This window comes from Lissotriton vulgaris, chromosome 8 (genome assembly GCF_964263255.1).
Source record: "Lissotriton vulgaris chromosome 8, aLisVul1.2, whole genome shotgun sequence".
NCBI classification, from domain to species: domain Eukaryota; kingdom Metazoa; phylum Chordata; class Amphibia; order Caudata; family Salamandridae; genus Lissotriton; species Lissotriton vulgaris.
The window spans coordinates 1,361,030,986-1,361,055,647 of record NC_141696.1 but is presented as its reverse complement, the minus strand read 5'-3'; the positions used below and the strand labels follow the sequence as shown (position 1 = coordinate 1,361,055,647).

General features: G+C 42.3%; 1 protein-coding gene and 1 long non-coding RNA gene across 2 annotated transcripts in view; one reads left to right on the top strand and one right to left on the bottom strand.

Moving 5' to 3' along the window:
• The window catches only part of DEUP1 (deuterosome assembly protein 1), a 388,243-nt gene that overhangs the window by 14,957 nt on the left and 348,624 nt on the right, over positions 1-24,662 (top strand). The window contains exon 3 of the mRNA XM_086935316.1: positions 19,931-20,102. Within this exon, the coding sequence (XP_086791442.1) occupies positions 19,931-20,102 (172 nt within the window). The remainder of the gene's footprint in view (positions 1-19,930; positions 20,103-24,662) is intronic.
• The window catches only part of LOC147698743 (uncharacterized), a 38,819-nt gene continuing 27,729 nt past the window's right edge, over positions 13,573-24,662 (bottom strand). The window contains exons 2-3 of the long non-coding RNA XR_015299362.1: positions 15,549-15,619; positions 13,573-13,735 (exon numbers count right to left, since the gene is read on the bottom strand). This is a non-coding gene — a long non-coding RNA (uncharacterized LOC147698743). The remainder of the gene's footprint in view (positions 13,736-15,548; positions 15,620-24,662) is intronic.

The window sequence follows — 24,662 nt, the reverse complement described above, 5'->3', positions numbered from 1 at the left end:
AACCTGCTTTTAAAAGAACTGACTGCCTGAGTTGAAGCACTAAATCTGATCCCGTTTACGCAAACTGGCTTCAAAAAGGGCTTTAGCATTGAAGACAACTTGATCTCTGTGTCATCCTTAATAGAAACAACACTGGAAAAGAAAGGAAAGTCACTTTACTTAGTTTTTATACATTTTCAAACAGCTTTCGATAGCGTGAACCATTCAAGACTGTGGACGAAATAAAAAAACTAGGGCATTAACAACTCACTGTTAAACGTGCTAGTGGCTTTATATTCAGAAACCTGGGTCAAAATCAGAGTGTCTGCCGACTGGTCAACAACCAAGAAGATACAAACAAACAAGGGGCTAAAACAAGGCTGTATACTGGCCCCAATGCTTTTTAATTTGTATTTAGCGGACCTTCCTGATTTTCAGGCACAAGCACGAGCTTTCCCTCCTCAACTCGCCGGATTTAAAACCCAATTGTTGCAATATGCAGACTTCACAATCCTGTTAGATCAAACTCTGTTTGGCCTACAGAGACTTCTAACTGCATTGTCGTCATATTGCAAAGCCAATAAATTGAAAATAAACACGACAAAAACGAAGACGATGATAATCTCTAGGCAAACAAAGAGAAAAGGTTTATGGCAAGTTGACGGTTAATTCATCGAGACAGTCTCAACTTATAAGTACCTTGAGGTATGGATCAACCATAAAGGAAGGCAGTCCACACACCATAGCAATGCACAAGCTGGCACAATCCCTAGAGGTCGCCTTCTGTAGAGCAAGGAAATCTATGTGCTCACCTGACCTCACACCTTTAATCTAAGCAATGGGGGCAACATTCCTACCGTCCGTTTCCCATGGTGCTATTGTCTTCAAAGACAAGATGTCACTGTGGCTGTACGGAGCACACTCTACCTGCTTCCATAACGTTTTTCTTTTACCCTCTTCCACTTCGCATGTGCAAATCCGTGAGGAATTCAACTTGATGTCTCAAAAGTTGATAGTTAAAGCACAATTCATAGCATTCTGTCTAAAGACCAAACAAGCACGGGAGAACTCATAAAAAATCTACATCTGGCTAATGAGAAATAAGCCCGGGTCAACCTGACATAATTTTCGTACGCTTTCTATCGAATCATTGGAAACGGGCTAAAAATGGGCCGCCCCCATACCCATACCGGCAGCAGCAAAACTCTTAATAAAACAGGCTAAAATAATGCCAGTGGTCAACGATGCAACAAGCTTAAAAAACCTTAAGCATGGTAGCTGGGCATTAAAATTATACAACAGCAGAGGCTTCCCACACTATCTGTCATCTCCCATAAAGCCAATAATGAAGCGCCAAATGATGAGGATACGATTCGGCTTGATCCCTCTATTAGCATACAAGTATGGGCAAGGCTACAAAGAACTCTCATCCACACACTGCCGTGCCTGTGGGCAAGAAGAAGAAACCTTAATTCATATATTATGTTTTTGTGAGACATTGCGCCCTTCAAGAACCTATTGGCTTCGACCCATCTGGCGCATTTTAAACATTCGGACTTAACAAGATGTCCTGGTGGAATACTTGAAGGGTGATTCAGCACAGTTGTTGGTGCGCTTTTTGAAATTTCTAATGACCGTAAAAGACATTTTGGCCTCCGAAAAACTCATAGAATGACAAAGCTCATAAAACCACTATCAGTTTTTAATTCTTTTTAATGTAAACGCTAAAAACTTTTAATATCGATGCTCATGATTGCAATGAATATATTTAATTGTGCAATAAGAATTCTATTCTATTCTATTCTATTCTTTAGAACAGGCATATTTTACCTATGTTCTATTTTCTATGTGAAAACATTCTTCTATCAAAATTTTAATATGCATTCTAAAGTGATTCTTTTACATGTTTAAAACAAGCACATTTTCCTACTGTTATTTTCTATGCGAAACTATTCTGCAGCAGTGTAAACGCATTCTAAAAATGCAATTTTAATATAGTCTGCAAATCAAAATTTGGTTTATAACTCATTCCTTACAATCCCTCCCTTCTGAAGATTTTTAAAATCCTCATAAAACTTTGTTTCACATGTCAATTCAAGTCTAGAAAGCACTTTCATCTTCAGATGTGTCTCGTCTTTTTCTTTTGATTCCCCTATTAAGTATGGGTGGCTTCATGTAGTCATCATGTAATCATCATTCATAATTACTCATACATTTTCTTCTGAAATCTTTCCTTTCTTTTGCACATGAAGTACTTACAGCTCAGAAATAGTACAATAAGGAACATTAGACAGAGTCCTATTATCACTATTGGAATTAGTATTGCTCTCGGGATACCCTTCCCATTTGTCGAGAACCAATTCCCGGTAATACTCAATCTGTTCCCAAATTTTTCGTACAAATTTGTGTGTTTCCAATTCATATAATTCGGGTTCTAATCCTGAAATGTTTCTTGCATAACTTTCTATCTCTTTGCTCTTGTCAGGTATCAAAGCACAGCAATGTGTTAATTTCAGCATGTGGCAGATTCCTCCCTTCTCACCGAGTAATGTCTAAAGCACGTTAGTCCTGCAAAACCATGGACCTTATAGCAATTAAATCAGTGTTAATAAATAGTAAAACTCCAGATGTGCTGGTTGCCCTTTTGTTAACTATAGTAGCTAATTTTCTTATCTTTTCATCATTTAGGATCACTCATACAGGTGGCATCACTGCTCTGCTATATTTCTTACTAAACCAGCTCCTTTGCTTGTGCGATGTTTCTGTCTGTGTGCTGGTGTTAATGCTAATGAATCTAAGCTTGTAATATGGTACATCTTCAGAATTAGTATTCCTAAATAGCAAGTACCCTCCCAATCGGCAGGTAATAAAAAGTGAGCATTCTGTCCACAAATGTAGTAATCTCCTGATATTGCATTTTCATCCCCTTCTAATATCTGCCATGTTCCCCTTGTCAATTTGAATGTGTGTTCATAGCTGCTGATACCTACATGCCTAGTCCTTTCCAGTGCCCTTCTTTTCTAAAAGCAAACCTCTCCTTTGTTCAGCTGTCTAGTCTAAGGTTAGAGTAAACCATTTTCTTTCTAAATTAGTTTTCTTCTTTCTTCTATACCTTCTCAAAAACGTCTTCCTACTGGTTCAAAGATGTTGGCATGTTCATGTATCTTTCCTCTAAAACCAAAATGTAAGTCTTCTTTGCAGGTTGCATTAAGCATGTTAGATTGTTTCTGTAAGCTTTTACGCTATCTACAGGCATATGTGGTGAGAAATAAAACTAACTGTATCCATCCTTTTAGCTTGCAGGTGTAAATTCATGCTTTCTGTTAAAGGCACTTTAGATAGTACTAAATGATAATTAGAATAAGAGTATTCAAAATGTCCTCACCTATAAATTAGTGAAAGCAAAATGCTACAGGAAACTGCATAAGACAAAGGTATGTGATAGTATGTGACCTCTTCAGAAACAGAAGTCGGTAAGTGTGCGCATACATAGCAATCCTTACCATCCATGGCATTAGTGTATTCTTGTACTAATCTAGAATATACATTAGTAGAGTAATCGTCTTTCTTATAACTCACAAGCATTTTAGCAAAAATACTATCCATAAAATTGTGTATGTTTGTACTAGTGACTTTTGTGCTTGATGACTCTGAATCAGGTGGTAGGCAACACCCTATTAGTACTATTGTGATAATTATAACAGTTATTACGAAAACCACACCCATGATACATTTACATTTATTTCTGATGCAACACATTGTTCTGAGTCAGTAATAGATTATCTTGCTGTAGAGGATTAGCTGATGATCTTCTTAAAGCTAGTAAGTTTATTTTTTCTCTCTCTCTTAGTACTGCAGTTCCCTAAGAGACAATCCTTAACCCTACTCTGTGTTCTTCTAAACTTTTATCTCTGTTCTTCTGAAACTTTCTTCTCGGACCAAGGTTAGTCTTCTGTAAAACAAATAGTTAAAATAACAAACATCTAATAGGCACAGTTCACAGTTTTTCTTCTGTTTGCATTGTTTGTTTTTCTTTTTTAAATTGAGTTTTTCAAATTGTATGTCTCTGCAGTTCAATGAGGTTCTAATAGTTCATGATTCATGTTACACAGATCTTCCAAAGGATCATTCAATGCCGCATTTATGAAGTAGGACCATTGAGGTACTGAATAGCTTAGGCAAGGTGTTTGAGTCCTTCTAGACCTTCTTATGACTTGATTATTCCGATCGAAATCACCTTCGTCTGCTGTGTTCGCCCTCCTAATGCACTGTTTCTGGAATCTGTGCTATTGATGAGGTTCTCCTTAGTCTCTGTTTCCCAAGACTTCTTGGCCACTCTTCTTGGCGGTGTACTCTCTTTATCCCAGACCTTGTTCATTCACTGGGATCTAGTTCGTTTCTTTGCTCTGCTTCACTAATACTTTCAGTTTTCAGTTAATTCTCTATTCCGTCCTGCCACTCTGCGTCACCTCAGGCACTTGGATTGTCTTTAAGATTGCTGATCTTCACCCCTTTCTTCTGCTTCTTTTTTGTACTTTGACAGGTGCTGGCACTGCAGGTCTAGGTGATCTCTCAACTAGTGGTGCGACCACTAATGCTCTTCTCTCTAAATCATAGACCAAAGGCACTTCTGCATTGCTCACTCTCTTGATATGTGAGGCATGTATCCAATTTAGAATTCCAGCACATTTAACAGGATAGTTTGTAGCCAGTATGACTTGCAAGGGGCCTTTCCATCTGGGTTTAAGACAAGTCTTCCGAACGTGCTTCTTGAACACGACCCAATCCCAGGATTGAGGTTGTGGCACTGTTCTTGGTGAGGGTCTCGAGTGGCAGCTGATACCTGACCACATCAGCCATTGTCTTGCAGTAGTACAATATCATATCCTCTGTGATATTCACAAGGGCGTATGCAGGTATATCAGGCAGTCTCATAGCCCATTCCCTTTAGAATTTCATGGGGAGATAATTCTGTCTTCCTGTCTGGTATACTTCAAACACTCATCAGCAGCAAGGGTAAAGCATCTGGCCATTTCAGTGAAGTTGAAACACAAGCATTTGCCGATCTCAGTTTGATGTTTCTGTTCCTTTGGTCCACTATGTCTGATGCTTCTGGCCTGTAACTGTCGTGTAACTTTTGTTCGATCTGTAGAGAAGCACATAACATGTTCATTACTTCATTGTTGAAGAGTGTTCCTCTATCTGACTCAAAGAAGGACTGGCATCCCGAATCTTGGTATGAGCTCTCGTAACAACAGTTTAGCTACAGTGAGACTGTCATTTCTCCTTGTTGGGTAGGCTTCCACTCATCTTGAGAATACACAGATAATCAATTGTATATATCTCAACCCATTGTGCACAGGCATCTCAATGCAATCATCTGTAGTCTGTTAAAAGGGCCATTTGATCTCCAATATGTGTCCTTCAAACGTGTGTTTTCTTCCCTACATTTAGCTGCTGACAAATAACACACCTTCTGTAATTTTCATCAGCAATTATTCAAAACCTGGGGTTGTACCAACTTTGTCGAAAGGGTCTCACCATTAAATCTATTCCAAAATCTGTATATCCATGGTAATAATGTGTCATTGGAAGCAACAAGCTATCAGGCAACACTAGCCTTCTACCTGCTGACACCCAGATGTCATATGCATCCTTTAAACAGCCTGACCTGATTCACCCCTTCTGCTCTGCCTCAGACACATCGTCTTGCACACTTTTCAATTCCTCCCAAGTGTCATTTGTTTTCATTATCATTGCAAGAACATTTTCTTCCTCAGATTTTCAAGTGAAACCTCCATTAAATGTGCATGCCATGCTAGCAGTGTGCAATACCTGGCTACGGAGTCAGATTATCTGCTGCCCCTGGCAATATACCAGCTGCCTGTTTGATGTCCTGGACATTTTACATCAGCAATTTCACTAGGCATTTGGAGTGCATTGAGCAGGTTTTTTACATGTTGTCCATTCCGAATAGGGGTTCATGTGGATGTAAGAAAATTAAATAATTGCCCAAAATCATACATTACTCTAATTCAATACTGGCTATTCATAAAGATGGTGACTCTCATTTGAGCAATTCAACTGCAAGATTGGGTGAGTGCAATTAACTCAGCAACTGGTGCAGAGAAAACAGACTTAAGCCAGGAAGCTTCTATCACATAATTTATGGTGCACAGATCACATGCTGCTCCTAATGTGCCTTCATTTGTTCTCAGGGAGGAATCATCCACAAATAGGACAGGGTCAGGCTGATTTAGTGGTTCCTCCTTAATATCAGGTCTGGGCTTAGTGCTATCATGAGCGAACTCTTCACAATTTTCTCTTTGTTCAGTTACCGGCAATACATTCAGTACATTACAACGTTTCATCACCACATTCTCAAAAGCTAGCAGATTGTTTTCGTACCTTGTCATCCTATTGTGTGTGAGGTGCCATGTTTTCATTCGAGTCAACAATAGCGCCATGACAGTTAAATTGTGTCCCATCTCTATGTTCTTGCTCTTTTCCAAACTAGGACTCACCACGGCAACTGCCTTCAAACAGCTGGGGAGTCCTGCCGCTACAGGATCAAGTGTGGTAGAAAAATAGGCCACAGGTCTTCGGGCACCTTAATGAGTCTGTGTCAAAATAAATAGTGTGTACCCATCTCTATCACTGCAAAATAGAGTAAACTACTTTGTATATTCAGGCATTCCCAGAGCAGGGGCATGGTCCAAATTCTCTTTCAAATCTAGGAACGATTTTGTACGTTCATTGTCCCAAGGAAGCAGATCAGACACATCTTGGTGTGTCAGCCTCGGTGCTTTGTCATCAAAGAAAAGTTTAGTATCCACTGTCTATAGTAGCCAACCATTCCCAGAAACATCCTGATTTCTTCTTGTGTTCGTGGTGAATTCATCTGTAAGATTGCTTCAACTCTCTCTAGTGACACCTTTCCGACTCCATTCATGATAATGTGTCCCATATATGTAACTTCTTTTTGACAGTACTGTGGTTTACTTGTAGACACTTTGTGTCTGTTCTCTGCCAGGTGATTCAACAGTGCAATGTTGTGGTACTTACAAGCATCACATGCATCTGATACTACCAATAGGTCATCTATATGTTGAACAAGAGTAGACTCACAAGGTATTGGCAATTTTCAAAACCGCAAGTGCCGAAGAGGATTGATCGTTGCAGTAACATTGATCAAAGAAGTCCGAATAAAGTCACCTGTAGCAATAGCTGTCGACAACAAAGGGTGAGGGTGAAAAAGAGTGACTTTCTCGTAGCTGAGTCATGCTGGAAGAAGGAATCTTTCCTCACTCACTAGCAACACTCGTTAATATAAAGTAACACAATAATGTAACAAAACTTTGTAGGTGTCCGTTTCTCTCAGCCATTGGAAACCGCATGTCCGATGGTGTCGTCAAAATCCATTACTTCCCCTCTCCATTCCCACTGTTAACATCAAGCCGGTATATAGTAAAACACTGTTTCAAGTGTTGGCAACATGGAAGAAAGTTCTCATGAGAACCTTCTTATCTGACCTAAAAGCTGCCTTCAGTGTCTATTGTAAATACAATAACTAGTTAGATACGCTAAAGCAAATTTTTTAATGATGTTTTAATTAAGCATTCATAAAATATGTCTAAATTATAGTTCATTCTATCAGTCTATTCATTATGAAATCAGCATGGTTCATTGTTATACAAATGATCTAATACGGGGTGATGAAGCTAAGGAAAGTATTGCTTGAAGTTAGCACATTCTTCAGCAAGATGCTGGTGCTAGGCAAAATGTCCTAAATAAATGTCTACGTAGCTGTGAGCAAGAGTCAAAAGAAAACGGCTTGGGCCTAAGTAAAGAGGCACATTTAAAAATGATAGCCTGGTACAAAAATAATTGTCTTTGTGTTATTTTCATATACATTTAGAGGGGGCATTCTGGAAGTGGATGAACAACGCATTCAAATCAAATCTGCAACCCTCTCTCACAAACATCTGGACCCAAGCTTGGGAAAACCACATATACGCTCTCTACGTGGACTCGCCAAGTGAAGACAGCATAAGTCACAAACCGGTTACTTTCCCTAAAATATGACCTTGCTTAGAGCCACTGTATGCATCAAATGACCAGATGGAAATAAGAGCAGATATGGTTGTGCACATTATGAATAAAATGCGCCCAGGAGGGGCACCAGTCCCATACGGCATACCCCCAAAGGTATATAAGGGAACAGCCTCTAAATGGGCATCTATTATGGCACCATTATTTACAGAGTATAAAGCGGGAAGGCACATTAATGAGTCATTGAGAAGTGTGGCTCACCGATTAGAGCTGCAGACCCTGAGGCAGAGGTCTGGTCCGGACCAGGGTTCAATCCCCGTCGCGGCACGGTCTTGGGCTCAATGTCCTCGGACCCGATAATTCTCGCCTCGGTGCCTACTCTAATCATAGGTTCCACTCTGCAACTCTGGGCAATAGCTTGCTTAACCTCCACATCGGCCCTAACAACGCTATTATGCCTGGCTTCACCTTGGGGGTGCCCAGGAGTGGACACCTCACAGGAACAGGCCAGGAAGGGTTCCTCAGCGGTATTCGTACAGCGCTTAGAGACCCCTGGGTGATAAGCGCTTTACAAATCCAAAAACATTTACATTTACATTGACGGGCTCCCTTTTAGTACCAATACATAAAAAAGGAACACGTTCAAACCCAGAAAACTAGCGCATGATTGCCCTCTTGGATGTCGATGGGAAATGTTATGCCAACCTGCTTTTAAAAGAACTGACTGCCTGAGTTGAAGCACTAAATCTGATCCCGTTTACGCAAACTGGCTTCCAAAAGAGCTTTAGCATTGAAGACAACTTGATCTGTGTGTCATCCTTAATAGAAACAACACTGGAAAAGAAAGGAAAGTCACTTTACTTAGCTTATATACATTTTCAAACAGCTTTCGATAGCGTGAACCGTTCAAGACTGTGGACGAAATAAAAAAAGTAGGGCATTAACAACTCACTGTTAAACGTGCTAGTGGCTTTATATTCAGAAACCTGGGACAAAATCAGAGTGTCTGTCGACTGGTCAACAACCAAGAAGATACAAACAAACAAGGGGCTAAAACAAGGCTGTATGCTGTCCCCAATGCTTTTTAATTTGTGTTTAGCCGACCTTCCTGATTTTCAGGCACAGGCTCGAGCTTTCCCTCCTCAACTCGCCGGATTTAAAACCCAATTGTTGCAATATGCAGACAACACCATCCTGTTAGATCAAACTCTGTTTGGCCTACAGAGATTTCTACCTGCATTGTCGTCATATTGCAAAGCGAATAAATTGAAAATAAACACGACAAAAACGAAGACGATGATAATCTCTAGGCAGACGAAGAGAAGAGGTTTATGGCAAGTCAACAGTTAATTCATCGAGACAGTCTCAACTTATAAGTACCTTGGGGTATGGATCAACCATAAAGGAAAGCAGTCCACACACATTATAGCAATGCACAAGCTGGCACAATCCCTGGAGGTCGCCTTCTGTAGAGCAAGGAAATCTATGTGCTTACCTGACCTCACACCTTTAATCTAAGCAATGGGGGCAACATTCCTACCGTCCGTTTCCCATGGTGCTATTGTCTTCAAAGACAAGATGTCCCTGTGGCTGGACAGAGCACAATCTACCTGCTTCCATAACGTTTTTCTTTTACCCTCTTCCACTTCGCATGTGCAAATCCGTAAGGAATTCAACTTGATGTCTCAAAAGTTGATAGTTAAAGCACAATTCATAGCATTCTGTCTAAAGGCCAAACAAGCATGGGAGAACTCATAAAAAAATTACATCTGGCTAATGAGAAATAAGCCCGGGTCAACCTGACATAATTATCTTACGCTTTCTATTGAATCATTGGAAGCGGGCTAAAAATGGGCCGCCTCCATACCCATACCGGCAGCAGCAAAACTCTTAATAAAACAGGCTAAAATAATGTCAGAGGTCAACGATGCAACAAGCTTAAAAAAACTTAAGCATGGTAGCTGGGCATTAAAACTATACAACAGCAGAGGCTTCCCACACTTTCTGTCATCTCCCATAAAGCCAATAATGAAGCGCCAAATGATAAGGGTACAATTCGGCTTGATCCCTCTATTAGCATACAAGTATGGGCAAGGCTACAAAGAACTCTCATCCACACACTGCCGTGCCTGTGGGCAAGAAGAAGAAACCTTAATTCATATATTATGTTTTTGTGAGACATTGCGCCCTTCAAGAACCTATTGGCTTCGACCCATCTGGCGCATTTTAAACACTTTCGGACTTAACAAGATGCCCTGGTGGAATACTTGAAGGGGGATTCAGCACAGTTGTCGGTGCGCTTTTTGAAATTTCCAATGGCCGTAAAAGACATTTTGGCCTCCGAAAAACTCATAGAATCACAAAGCTCATAAAACCACTATCAGTTTTTAATTCTTTTTAATGTAAACGCTAAAAACTTTTAATATCGATGCTCATGATTGCAATGAATATATTTAATTGTGCAATAAGAATTCTATTCTATTCTATTCTGTTCTTTAGAACAGGCATATTTTACCTATGTTCTATTTTCTATGTGAAAACATTCTTCTATCAAAATTTAAATATGCATTCTAAAGTGATTCTTTTACATGTTTAAAACAAGCACATTTTCCTACATGTTATTTTCTATGTGAAACTATTCTGCAGCAGTGTAAACACATTCTAAAAATGCAATTTTAATATAGTCTGCAAATCAAAATTTGTTTTATAACTCATTCCTTACTATCCCTCCCTTCTGAAGATTTTTAAATCCTCATATAACTTTGTTTCACATGTCAATTCAAGTCTAGAAAGCACTTTCATCTTCGGATGTGTCTCATTTTTTTCTTTTGATTCCCCTATTAAGTATGGGTGGCTTCATGTAGTCATCAAGTAGTCATCATTCATAATTACTCATACATTTTCTTCTGAAATCTTTCCTTTCTTTTGCACATGAAGTATTTACAGCTCAGAAATAGGACATTAAGAAACATTAGACTGAGTCCTATCATCACTATTGGCATTAGTATTGCTTTCAAGATACCCCTCTCATCTGTTGAGAACAAATTCCCGGTAGTATTCAATCTTTTCCCAAACTTTTTGTACACATCTAGTTTCCTGGCTTCCTATTCATATAATTAGGCTTCTAAACCTGAAATGTTTCTGGTAGAACTTTCTATCTCTTTGATCTCGACTGGTATGAATGCACAGCAATGTGTTAATTTCAGCATGTGCCTCAGTGAGTAATGTCTAAAGCAAGACAGTCCTCCAAAACTATGGACCTTTTAGCAATTAGTACAGTGTTAATTAAATGTCTACCTAGCTATGAACAAGGGTCAAAAGAAAGGGCTTGGGCCTAGGTAAAGGGGCACATTTAAGAATAATAGCCTAGTACAAAAAATGTCTGGATATAGGAAAAGTTTGCAAAATCTGATGTATTGGAGGAGCAGATAGAATAACTTGACACACAGGAGAGGCTTGTCCTAAATAAGGATTGGTGTCTTGAAGGTCACTCTATGATAATGCACTGTGGAGTGTCCTTCGCATTTGATTCCATGGTTTCTTTCCAGAATCCATTCTCCCTTCCAAGAGCTTGATATTTTCGAGTTCTGAACGTATTTTATGTTCAGGGGCACCTAGATACTTTATGAAGTGGTGGCTTTGATTAGAGTAAGAACTTGTGTTGCGATTGGTCCCTGTATGGATTTACCTGTATTTCTTGAATTAAAATCCTTTTTAGGCAGACACGTTTGGTGTGGACAGTGACCTCCCTTTCGAATATAGTAGGTTTTGCTTGTGGATTTTTACTTAACATGACAAGGGGAGTAAGGGTAAAATAGCAGCTAGTCTTGGATACCCAAAACTTCTACTTCCTTTAGACCACCTAGTATCCTTTGTCCTTCAAGCAGTTGTTGAGTATCTCAATACTTTCTGGAAAAATGCTGTTTGAATCAATAGTTGTTTGTCATCTGCATCGTAAAGCAGATCAAATCCATTGCTTTGAAAATGCTTAGTATGTTAAAGAGAATATGTGATGCAGTGTGCCCATTGTATCCTGACAAGTCACTGTTGTCACTATGTAGAAGCCCAATAGTTTCACACTTTCTTCTCTTTTTATTAGGGAATTTCAAAAAACCCTAAAACTTTCTTGAACACCTGTTATTGATGCCATGTGCTGCCCTAGAAATAGGGCTTTATACAGATCGTCATCCATAATAGTTTTGATGCAGTTTAGTGCAAAAGTATGCAAAAAAGGTGATGGATGGAAAGCTTGAATTAATCTCAGCAACTGGTAATTAGTTGGCGGCCACGTCCCAGTCCATCGTTATTTTGCACAGCATGCCACTGCGGTTTGGACCCAGCCATATGCAATCAGCCTTGACTCTGCTTTACTAGGACAGCACTTCCTGAACGGCCAGGCCAGGTCCTCTCTGAACCAGATCACTAGCAACCCAAGACCAGTTTCACTCTGGTAGTGGCTCTTCAATCGGGTGTAGCTTGTTGCCAGTGGCGCAGTAATCGCAGGACCCACGTTTGGGCATACCCGTTGCACTGAAGTATACAAAATGTGGCCGGAATGAACTTTTTAACGTAGGTTGACCTGAAAAGAAACTGACAGTGTTTTTTTCAAGAAGGATGTTATAGTCCAAGTTCTGATACTACGGTCATCTACAAGGGACTCAGAGGTTGGCAATGATCCTTTGTCTGAATACTGTCACAATGTCCTGGAATAGTTTCTTCAAAATGGTATTTTGAAGCTCCTTACTTTAAAACCACAGTGATTGCTTGTGTTGATCAATATAAACGTAGGAAAAATAAGAATGCAGGGGCTTATTTATGAGCCTGTGCGTCATTTTTTCGCTGCCGGTGCGTCACTTTTTGTCACGCACCAGCAGGGTAAAAAATGCACCATGTTGCGTCATATTTACAAAGTGACACATCTAGGTAGATGCGTCACTTTGTAAACCTCTGCGCCACATTATACCTGCGGAAAATTTAATGTATGCAGGGTGGGCATTCTGATGCAAGTAAGCCTCGTAGAAGTGACGCAGTGACATCTATGAGATTTCACAGCGTAACTTCTAGGACGCAAATGCGTCAATATCTTACGCCTGCCACACAGCAGGCGTAAGACTGACGCAGGCATATTTGAAATGGGACTTGCTCATTTGAAATGACCCATTGATGGAGTTGCGTCACTTTCGTGACACAGTCTAGCAATGCGTCATTTTTGCACCTACAGACACGTCAGAAATACTGACGTATCTATAACTCCTCGCGACATGATGCGTCATACTGTAAATATGACGCATCCAGCATGTCGCAAGGACGGCGCAATGAAAAGTGACGCATTGCTGTTTTCACGCAGCAATGCGTCACTTTTCATAAATAAGGCCCGTAGTCTTTTGGTCGGAAGCAGTAGACAGTGAAGAAATCTCCTGTTGTTACAGTTGGCTTTGACCTTCAAACAGCAGTGTGGTGTCCAGGGATAACAGGGGTATGGAGGCAAATCAGGTTTCTGGGACCAATAAAGTCCTTGACTGATGTGTGTGTTTAGTTTTTAATTAAATATTTGTTTGCTTCTGTTTACATACTTGTATTTACTTTAGTAAAAAAATGGGACCCAGCACAAAGGTAGGTCTGTATGTGTAGATTTATTCTCTCCTTCTTGTTAATACCTTTCCACCTCTTTGCAGAGGCCTCCGCCATCGGGACGGAGATCTCCCTACAAGAAAATATAGGGAACTTTAATAACATTTCATTTTAAATTTAATCATTGTAATGCAAAATTAAAATGTAAAATTGAACTACTTAGAGAAACAAATACTACACATTATCCTTTCGAATTAGCTTTGTATTAAATTGCCAAAAACAACATTGTAATTTAATTAAAATATGTTACTTGATTTCTTTTTAAATATTAGTTTTTCTATTCTTTAAAATTGAAATCATCCACCCTCACTAACATTTTTATGTATTTCAAAAACACTTGTTTGAAACATATGTTTTAATACATTTTTTATGTAAGTATTTAATTTTATTAAAAGTGTTATACAATTGTGCAGTAATAATACTTGTGATATTTTAATGCATATATCAGATAGAGAGACATATAGACAGACAGACAGACAGACAGAAAGAAAGAAAGAAACAAACAAACAAAGAGAGAGAAAGAGAGTAAGAAAGAAAGAAAGAAAGAAAGAAAAAGTGTAAGATGCTATTTACTGGGTGTGGGGAGTGCATGTGTTTCTTTTAAAAAAACATCATTTTACTAAAACCAGAATGAAAGAGGTTAGATTCATGCAACAGGGAGAGTCACATTGATAAGGCCTCATGGCTATCAGTAACCCTGTGCAAAGTCACCATAACATGCAATGTGAGGTAGGAAACACTGTTTCCCAAATGCCATTTTCTCTGTACTGTGGTAATAATATGGAATTTGATCTTTGCACTAGAGTAAAACTGAGGGAGAATTTATTAGGAAATTGCTCTAAATAACATGTTATTTGGCCACATTTACTTTCACTGACATGACGTGTGTGTGTGTTTGTGTGTAAATTTAATTTTGTAGCACATAAATAGCACAACTCTTGAACTAATTTAGGTGAAATATCACATGTACATATTTACAGGTGGGGCTGCATAGTTCAAATGTTGGCATTAAGTATACTTCTGCAAACTGTTCATCGGGGATGAAGAACAGTTCTGGCTATGCTTTTAGTGTCAAACAAACAACAGTGGGCACAATTATTCATCCTTTCACTGTCTGTGGACTGAAAAAAAACCCTTCTCTGCAGGCCTGGGCAAAAAATATAGAATATGGCACATAGCAAAGACAATGCACAATGACATCACATGGAGTGACATTACAGGAAGTAATGTCACAGTCTTACCATGTCCCAAACTTTAATGGAAATTGGCTTGTTTTACAGATACAATATTTCCTATGTAGGACACATGAATATAAATATATGTGTACAATGCATGTATTCATATCCATAGCATACATACATGTACATCTACTTGTCTGTGAATGCAAGATTGGATATACTGTTGCAATATACAAACCTAAAAATGATGAAAACATTTATAAGTATTTAGTCATTTGCAAGCTGTGAAATGTCGAGCAAATGTACATACCTGCAGTGTAGTTTAATGTAAAGAGTACAGACATTGGTGAGGGAGCTGTACACTAATATCTGAAGTCAAAGTGAATTATTTGGGATACACTAATACACATGACATTGTGCAGTAAGGATTCTGATCATTTTACCCCCTCATGGGTCATTCTGAAGGATATGAAGGATATTGCCATTACCAAAATATACCCGGAGAGGCCGCATTTCAAACGTATTGAGTGGCATATTGCAAATGTATTCAATGGTGTACGTTTTAGAGCATTCAAACAGTTGCAATGTTGGGGTACAGACAAGGCAGAGCCACAAAGCTTACGTTCACATTAAAAGGGACCTGCGGTGCTCTCTACGTTTTGAACAGGTGCAACACGTTTCGGATTCGCCTGTCTAGAGTGTACTTACTTTGGTGGCTGGGCTACTCCAGTGACACGACCTTAGAGGTTCACTGCTAATTAAGGAGCATTCTTCAAGAACTGGGAGACAAAAGAATCAATACAAGACCATCAACTTTAAATGACCTGAAAATGGTATTTTCTGCTTTTTCACAACTGGCTATGCACAACTGATCATGATTGTGATACTTAGAGCCGTCTGGTAAACATGGTCCTGACTCCCCAGACTAAGGAAGCATCTCAGTCTATATACCTATGTACTGATCTGGGCCATCCATTACTATTTCATTCTGGAGAAAATCAAAATAAACTTGAAACAGCAGCTCTATGTCATTCAGTGCCAAGTCTTGACTGCATCATGCATGCACTACTAAAGCAGGAGTGGGTAATTGTAATAGCTCTGAAAGTGTCTCTCTAGTCTGATCTCTCATACACTGCTATATGCGTCATGACATCTTCATGAAGCTCAAACAAAGCGCCTCTAGTCTGACCTACTCTGTAAAATTGATTGCCAAGTAAAACATCCTCCAATTTCTCATAGTGCACCACGGTTTGCAATGTATCCTAGAACTAAGACATCAGCCGAACACTCCCAATATCCTACTAGTTTCGCTTGCATCATGCACTGATATTCCAAGGTTGAAACATTCACAAAACTCCTATCGGACACACCCACAATAGCAGGCATAATTTACGGATATTCCTTTACCGACAAATTCTCAGAGCTTTTGCTGTGCATCTCAATACTGCTCTGCTCCATGCGCTCGAACTAATGAGACATCCTCAGAGCTCTTAAATTGGAACTCCATTTTCACTTCCAGCATTTCCTAAAATATTCTATAAGGTCTTGGAATGCACATATATTGCGACCCAAAACACACCTGGAAAGCAGTCAACGTTTGGGATATTCATTCCTGCGACAACAGGCTTCACCCCACAGCTTGCAAACTATACCTCTGTGACTTCTTGCATCATATAAAGAGAAGCAAAGGACAGAGAGTCTGATGCAAATTTATATGGAAACGAGATAATCGTCAGATTGAGGTTGTCATACTAACTCTGCGATACCAAAGGGGATGAAGGACGGAGCGTTTGAGCAAATCAAGCACTCACCCCCAGTCAACTGATCTGGGTTTAATCCATCATCATTCTTTAGCTCACTCCACCACCCCAGTTCAGACATGGCCATATGCAAATCAGTCTACCCTGTGCCTCATGGGAACAGTCCAGCTCGAACTGCCAAGCCATGTCTTCCCTGGACCGGAAACAAGCATCCTGGGACCAGTTTCGGGTTCATAATCCCCTTTGGTATCGCTTTGTTCAGCCTAAATTGGCAGGGTATGCCCAGACGCGGGTCCCTTGCTCACTCTGCCACTGGATTCAAGATAGCCTGGCTGATGAGGGTTATGAACCCGAATTCCTTCCAGGTAAAAAGAAGCTGAGTATCACCAGCATAGGCTAGGATCTTCGCTCCCAGTTCATCTGCTAAGTAAATCAGAGGTGTAACGTGGAGGTTAAAAAGGAGAGGACTTAAAGTAGATCCCTGTGGAATGCCTGTGGTCACCCTTCTGGGAGCCGAGGAGAACGGAGGTACCCATCACTGCTGAGTTCTATCCTCAAGAAATGATTTATCCAGCCCCAAGCTAGCCCAGAAATGCCAATAGTCAGATTATTAAATGGGTACCTAGAAGTGTATGGAAAATGATTTAGCTCTAGTTGAGTCATGCGAAGTCAAGAATCTGACCAATGTCAAATGATAGTTGTGCTGTAGTTGGGGAGAACCTGAAAGTTCATAGGGAATCACAAATGGGGTTCTTTGTTAATCGGAAACAGGAGATACCAGAGGTGTATAGGATATCCATGTTATTTTTGTTAGTTTAAAACTAAAACTGCACCGGGCTAAGAAAACGGTTCCATTCTTTTATTAATGCTACCATATATGTTTAATTCAAATTAGACCTCTAAGACAGAGAGAACTTCTTTTCAGTGATTGATGCGGTCGAGAACCTGCTCCCAACATCCGTCAGCGCTCCTTGTCCCTTGGTCCATTTTCGGGCGGTGTTCTACTTTAAAGCGCTTAATATATATAGGTAGAAATAGAAGCTGTGATATTTGATCCGTGGAGTGAGATGATGGTACCTGCACTTCAATCTTGTGTCTAGATATATCTTCAGCGGGTGCGTGCGTGGGACCAACACAGGTCCAGTAAATCTTTTAAGGCAAAAAACTGTACGCCGCACTCAGGAACTGTAATAACTCCGTTTAGTTAGCAAACATGTGTGCCCGAAACGCATCGGTGTGACAGACTAAATTTGCTGTGGAGTTTGCTAAATAAACTGAGTTATTACAGTTCCTGAGTGCGGTGTACAGTTTTTTGCCTTTAAAAAAAAAAATATATATATATATACTAGCAGCCCGTCCCGACGTTGCCCGGGAGCAATTAGGCTTCAGGGCCCCCTCCCGCCCCGCTTTTGTGACCTGCAGACGTCACTTTTTCCTCCTGTAATTTACTTTGCTTCAGGGCTCCCGCCTGCTCCACTTTTGTAACCTGCACACGTCACTTTTTCCTCGTGCACACGTCATCCACCCCCTTTCCTCCATTCCACCCAAGGGACGCAGGTGTCCCGTCTCCCGCCCGGCCACACGTCACTTTTTCCTCCTGTAATGCACCGTTTGTCTGACATTTGTAGTGCACCATTTGCCTCCTCTTTCTTGTCCTCAGGCTTCCCCGACCGCCGGCCGCCCGTCCCATCCCCCGCACGGCCTTTCCCGCCCCCCGCCGGGCCCGTCTCGTTCCCCGCCTGCCCCGTCCCCCGCCTGCCCCGACCCCCACCTGCCCCTACATGAGTTCCCTTACCTCCGCTGGCACTGCTCCCACCTGTCCGCTCGCACCACCGCTCCTCCCCTACTCCCCTGCGCCATGTCCGCCGCTTCTCCTCCACCGCCGGTCCTCTGCTCCTGACATCACCGCTCCTCCCCCACGCCATGTCCGCCGCTCCTTGGACCCCGCTCCTCCCCGTGCTCCTAACGTGACCACGCACGTCGCGGCCGGCGCTACTTTTGAGAAACTACTTTTTTTTTTTTAATCTAAAATTTTAAATAACGTTTATGTTTTTTAATTTATGTAGCCTATAACACATCTACACACCCTGCCGATTGCAACGTTGTATCGGGTGTGTAGATTGGCGCAGTGGTTCCTGAGTTTACCTGCCTCAAAGCCTTAAAGTTTCTGCTTTATTATAGTAGTATACATATATATATATATATATATATATGTCTGCTGAGTGTTTGAAATTAAACTAACCTGAACACTTCCCCTGTGAGTGCCGGAATTTCTTTCCTGTGAAATGAGAGACAATCGGAGCGGCAATTTGTGACGTGGAGCGCCACCACGAGAGGCACCCGTCTGTGAGTGACCCGGTCATTTTGGTGCAACGGAGCTGTGATATATATATATATATATATATATAATGCCAAAAATTGCTATCAAAACTCTGATATGAGAGAGAGAAGGCACTCAAAGTCAGGGGAATGAAACCAGTTGATGAATCAAACTCCCCGAAAACAGGAACACACGAGAGACGCATTTCGGCAGTGTCCCTTAAATGAAAATGGGAATCGTTTAAAAACCAAAATGAAACTTTAAAGTTTCATTTTTTAAGAGCAGGCAGTGGTCCCACGGACGACTGCCTGCTCTTAAAAAATATTTGGTTCAACAGTCTCAAAGTGTAAGGGGTTCCATGGGCACCCTTTCCCATTTGTGAATGCTTACCACTACCCTTGAGGTGTTGGTAAGAATGTTATATTTTGTGATAATAATTCAGTCACAAAACATTCATACATATACCGCTGTGATTCGGTATTAGGAGGGTACGCCCTAAACGTGCACCTTCCAACAAATCGCTAAACACAAATTGCGATTCTGTAACATGTTACTGAATCACAACTTGTGCTCTGTACATATGGAAAGCATTTTTGCTTTTGTGAATCGAGCTGTTACAGACCGCAAAAATGGTTTTGTAGATATGGCCCCAAGTTGATGAAATGTATAACTAGTTCAGCTCGGTGTATTCTGCTTGGAGAGTAGAAATAAAAGAGATATGCATAAAACGTGCCTCAGGGCTGTTCATAAGATCCAATAACCCATTGCTACAATTAGCTCTCCTCTTTGCCTGTGGACTTTGGCCAAAAAAAGTGTACAGCAGTGAAATATGTATTTTTGTAGTAAAACTTTGGCTACAAACACGATTAAACTTTGTAGGTAAAGTATGTTTTGATCATGAGAGTGATATAGTTATTTTATAAGCCTATCATTTAGGGACCTTGGAGAGTCAGGAAATGGTTAGACTGGAAGAGCCTGTTTCTGATGTGAGCATATATTTTTTGTTTTAGAAAATCTTCCTGTGAAGCTGAACTTCAGGAATTAATGCATCAAATTGACGTCATGGTCCACAGCAAAAAAACAGAGTGGGAGCGGAAAGCAAAAGCTCTGGAGGCAAAACTGGAGGTTCAGGATCAGGAAATGAAAACGGCTCAACGCTCAGTGGAGCAGAAAAGTGAAGAGGTAGGAGACATCATAAACAACTTACTTTTAAACACTTGCTTTTGAGAGCTTTCAAAGGGCAAATATGGTTTACAGTTTACAGCTGATTCAAAGGGTCGCTCGTAGGCTGCTTTTCTGTTGAAATTTGTTGGTATCTGCGGAATTCATGGGCAATGTATTAATGGAAATACCAAAACTAATGCAATGAGTGGAAGAGAAATTTCAGTGACTTATGAGAAGTACAGCAGAGGAGCAGAAGGTTATATTATGCTGGCGGGTATTTGGAGTGCATTTGTCGACCCCTTGCCATGGCAGCTTCAAAACCCATTAGCTCAACTGGAGTAAAAATAGGCACTTTCTGAGCAACGATAGCACCAAGCGTCATTCCGTCCCATGACATCAACGTCCTCTCCTACACAGATGAAACGTAACTCATTCTCTCCTTCACGAACAAGACACCCAGGGCCTTATTTATGAAGGCCTTGTGTCAGTTTTGCGCCACCGGTGCGCCACTTTTTGTGACGCACCAGCGGTGTAAAAATGCGCCTTGTTGCGCCATATTTTGGTAGGTAGATGCGTCACTTTTTAAACCCCTGCGCCACATTATACCTGCGTCAGGTATAATGTATGCAGAGGGGGCGTTCCCCCGCAAAAAGCCTCGTAATAGTGACACAGTGAAATCTATGACTATCACAGCAGGTGTAAGACTGACGCAAGCCCTTTCACATGGGGCTTTCCCCATGTGAATGGACGCATTGCTGGAGTTGCGTCACTTTTGTGACACACTCCAGCAATGCGTCACTTTTGCGCTTACAGATACGTCATATGGCCGAGATACCCGCCACCCCCTCTCAACACAAATCCCCAAGGATGGGAAGACGGAAACGGTTCTGAGTTTTTGGAAGGCGGGAAGGGAGTTACCCTTCCCGGCCGTATTTATTAAAAATATGAAACAAAATTAAAACATTAAAATAACAGTTTCTTATCATGTACAATTTCAGTTATACAGTACGATATTCTTGGCTGACCTTAACACATCTCTAATACAAAGGTTCTCCTAGCCGATACTAAACATCCTGCAAATGCATTTCTGAACATTGAAATTGTACATCCTAACGTTACGGGCCAACGGCAAGGTCGTAACCGGTGTCAGATCCCCACTACCAATTCCCCCCTCACTTGTGAGGGGCGGGCGCACAGAGGACTGTACCTCTGTGCCAACTTCCAATTTCCCTTGCCTTAGCGGGGGCCCCCTGTTAACTCGACGCCATCTTAGTGGTCGTCCGAGGACTCGTGTGAGGTGTCTAGAAGGTAGCGTAGACCCCCCTCCCACCCCACACAACTTACCACACCTGCCGTCGCAGATGTCCGGGCCCCGGGAAATTCCAAGGAGGGGTCCGTATCCCCTCCTACCCAGTGAAGGGGCCTATGGCCGCCTTCCCTTTCGGCGTCCCATCCTTAGATGGGACCGCCTCCCGTTTGAGGGGCCAATGGCCGCCTCCCCCCGGGCGCTCCCATCCGTAATGGGTGACGCCCAAACCTCTAGGGATCTTCCAATTACTGCTCACCGATCATGACCTTACCGCCCGACCAAAAAATAAATACGACATTTTTAAACTAAGCTAACGAAAAGGAAATTACATTCAAACGATCTCACTACTGAGCATCACCAATTAAACTTATTCGCAAACATTTCAGCTAAGAAAACATGTTTAACGAAAATCATCATTTATTATACAGACATTACTAACTTCATTCGAAGACAACCTGTAAAGGAAACCAACTCTACTGAGCATCATCATTAAACTTATCCGCAAACCTTTCAGCTAATGGGAACATGTTGGAAACGAAATTATTCTTTATTATACACACATTATCAACTTTATTCCAAGGCAACCTGTAAACGAAACCAATTCACGTCAATCAATTTTTTATTCCAACAAATCGCTGTCAACAGGGGCTGGTGGGTGGGTCAAAATTGGCTCTTCGTTCCGTCTCGAGCTCACGTGTGACGCGTGAGTGCAGCTTCAGAGCACAGGAACAAGAGGATGCTTCCTTGGCTTGTCGCTCCTTTTATCCTTCGTCGGGCGGGCGTAGACCCTCCTCCAAACCGCCCCCCGGGCGTGGCTGGCGGTGTTGGTGTCTAGGACAACCCCTTCTTGGGCGGGAAAAGGCGCGCCCCGGCTACGCCGCTTCGGGCATACCAGCCGTGACACGCCTCCCGCCCAAAATGGTTTCCCGGGGAGATCGGGGTACTCCACCATACGTTCGGGGGGACCGAGTGGTCGCCCCTTTCCATATGGCCGAGATACCCGCCACCCCCTCTCAACACAAATCCCCAAGGATGGGAAGACGGAAACGGTTCTGAGTTTTTGGAAGGCGGGAAGGGAGTTACCCTTCCCGGCCGTATTTATTAAAAATATGAAACAAAATTAAAACATTAAAATAACAGTTTCATATCATGTACAATTTCAGTTATACAGTACGATGTTCTTGGCTGACCTTAACACATCTCTAATACAAAGGTTCTCCTAGCCGATACTAAACATCCTGCAAATGCATTTCTGAACATTGAAATTGTACATCCTAACGTTACGGGCCAACGGCAAGGTCGTAACCGGTGTCAGATCCCCACTACCAATTCCCCCCTCACTTGTGAGGGGCGGGCGCACAGAGGACTGTACCTCTGTGCCAACTTCCAATTTCCCTTGCCTTAGCGGGGGCCCCCTGTTAACTCAACGCCATCTTAGTGGTCGTCCGAGGACTCGTGTGAGGTGTCTAGAAGGTAGCGTAGACCCCCCTCCCACCCCACACAACTTACCACACCTGCCGTCGCAGATGTCCAGGCCCCGGGAAATTCCAAGGAGGGGTCCGTATCCCCTCCTACCCAGTGAAGGGGCCTATGGCCGCCTTCCCTTTCGGCGTCCCATCCTTAGATGGGACCGCCTCCCATTTGAGGGGCCAATGGCCGCCTCCCCTCGGGCGCTCCCATCCGTAATGGGTGACGCCCAAACCTCTAGGGATCTTCCAATTACTGCTCACCGATCATGACCTTACCGCCACAGGCCCGGATAGTTGACCGGCTATCCGGACCCCCCACAAAACTCCTACTTAAAGGTCATGGCTACAAATTCTTTAACCAAGCTATGAAGTCTCCTATAAGTAAATCATTCCCCACCCGGGACAAATGAACCCCGTCCTCCAAATACATCTGATCCCCCCTGATACACCCATGTGGAATAGAATGCAATGTATTCGTACGAAACAATCTACCAAGTTTGTTATTTACCTTCTTCACGGAGTGATTTAAAGCAGACACAGAATTAGCCCCCCGCCACACCTTCCGTGGGATCATGTGGGACCATGCAATTGTGCACCCAGGGACCCTCTTTGCCAACCAACTTACAGTGGATAGTATTACTTCGAGAAGCACTCGTCGACCAATGGTCACCAAATCATTGCCCCCAAGATGTACTATGAGTATAGACGGCGGTGACCTCGTCCGCCCTAACAAACCCTCCATAAACACCTGAAACTGGTCAATACAGAGCCCGCCCCTTCCGTAGAAGGTCACCCTGTACCCGTATTCCCCAGCCATGTGAATCATGTCACCTGCTTTGAATACGTCTGCGGCACGCCTCACGTATGAGTGGCCCACGACCCACACCACTCTGTCCACAGCCGGTGTCCTTTGACCGCTGGTTCCCAGGTGTCGGGTCGACTGCACAGTCTGCCCCGCCTCGTAAGCATGCAAAACTGTAAAACCAAACAAAAACAAGAAGCGTGAGTTCATGATATTAGCTTCATAACATGTGCAACCGCACGTATCGTTTATAACAATTCGAGGACCAACGCCCCAACTGTTTCACTTTATCAACACTCAGACCCCTGGCTGTGGCCTCTGTTGCAGCCCCTATCCTGAAGGAATGGGTCCCGAACTCACACGGGTTTAACCCTGCGGCTGTAATTGCCATCGCAAGCACCCGTTGAAACTGAAACTTCGTCAGCGGTGTGACATCGGCGTGCCTCAGTAAGCTTCCCCCCCATGCTGCCACCCTCAGTGCCAAATATTCCTCCACGCAGGCTACTGGGCATATGGGCGATCCGGGAATACGGCGGACTATTACACACTCGCCGTTTGCTCCTTGGTCGGTCTTGGACCTGGGAAAGGAGACTACCATTGATTCCCCAGCAATGCGGATGTGCTCTCGGCACAGTCCCCCCCGTATCCTGCTTATTCCTTGCCACAAGCTCGCTTACCCTCATCGCCCCATGAAATGCTAATGAAAAAGCGGCTTTAAACAGCACTGTCTCATATTGTGATGAACATGTTGCAGGGAGGACTGACATCAACAGGGCCAACCTTTCCAGACCTATCGGGTGCCTATCATCTACTTTGCGACCCTCAAGGCGTTGCCACCCACATAGCGCCTTCTGAACCACAAAAGACGCTGTGGGGTCCTGTAGACCATGAGCTCGAGCCATGAAAGAAATAGCGGCCCGGTGCCTTTGTGCCGTGGCTACTGATTTGCCTGCCTGACGTAATGATAACAGAAACTTCAGGACATACTCCTCCTGGCC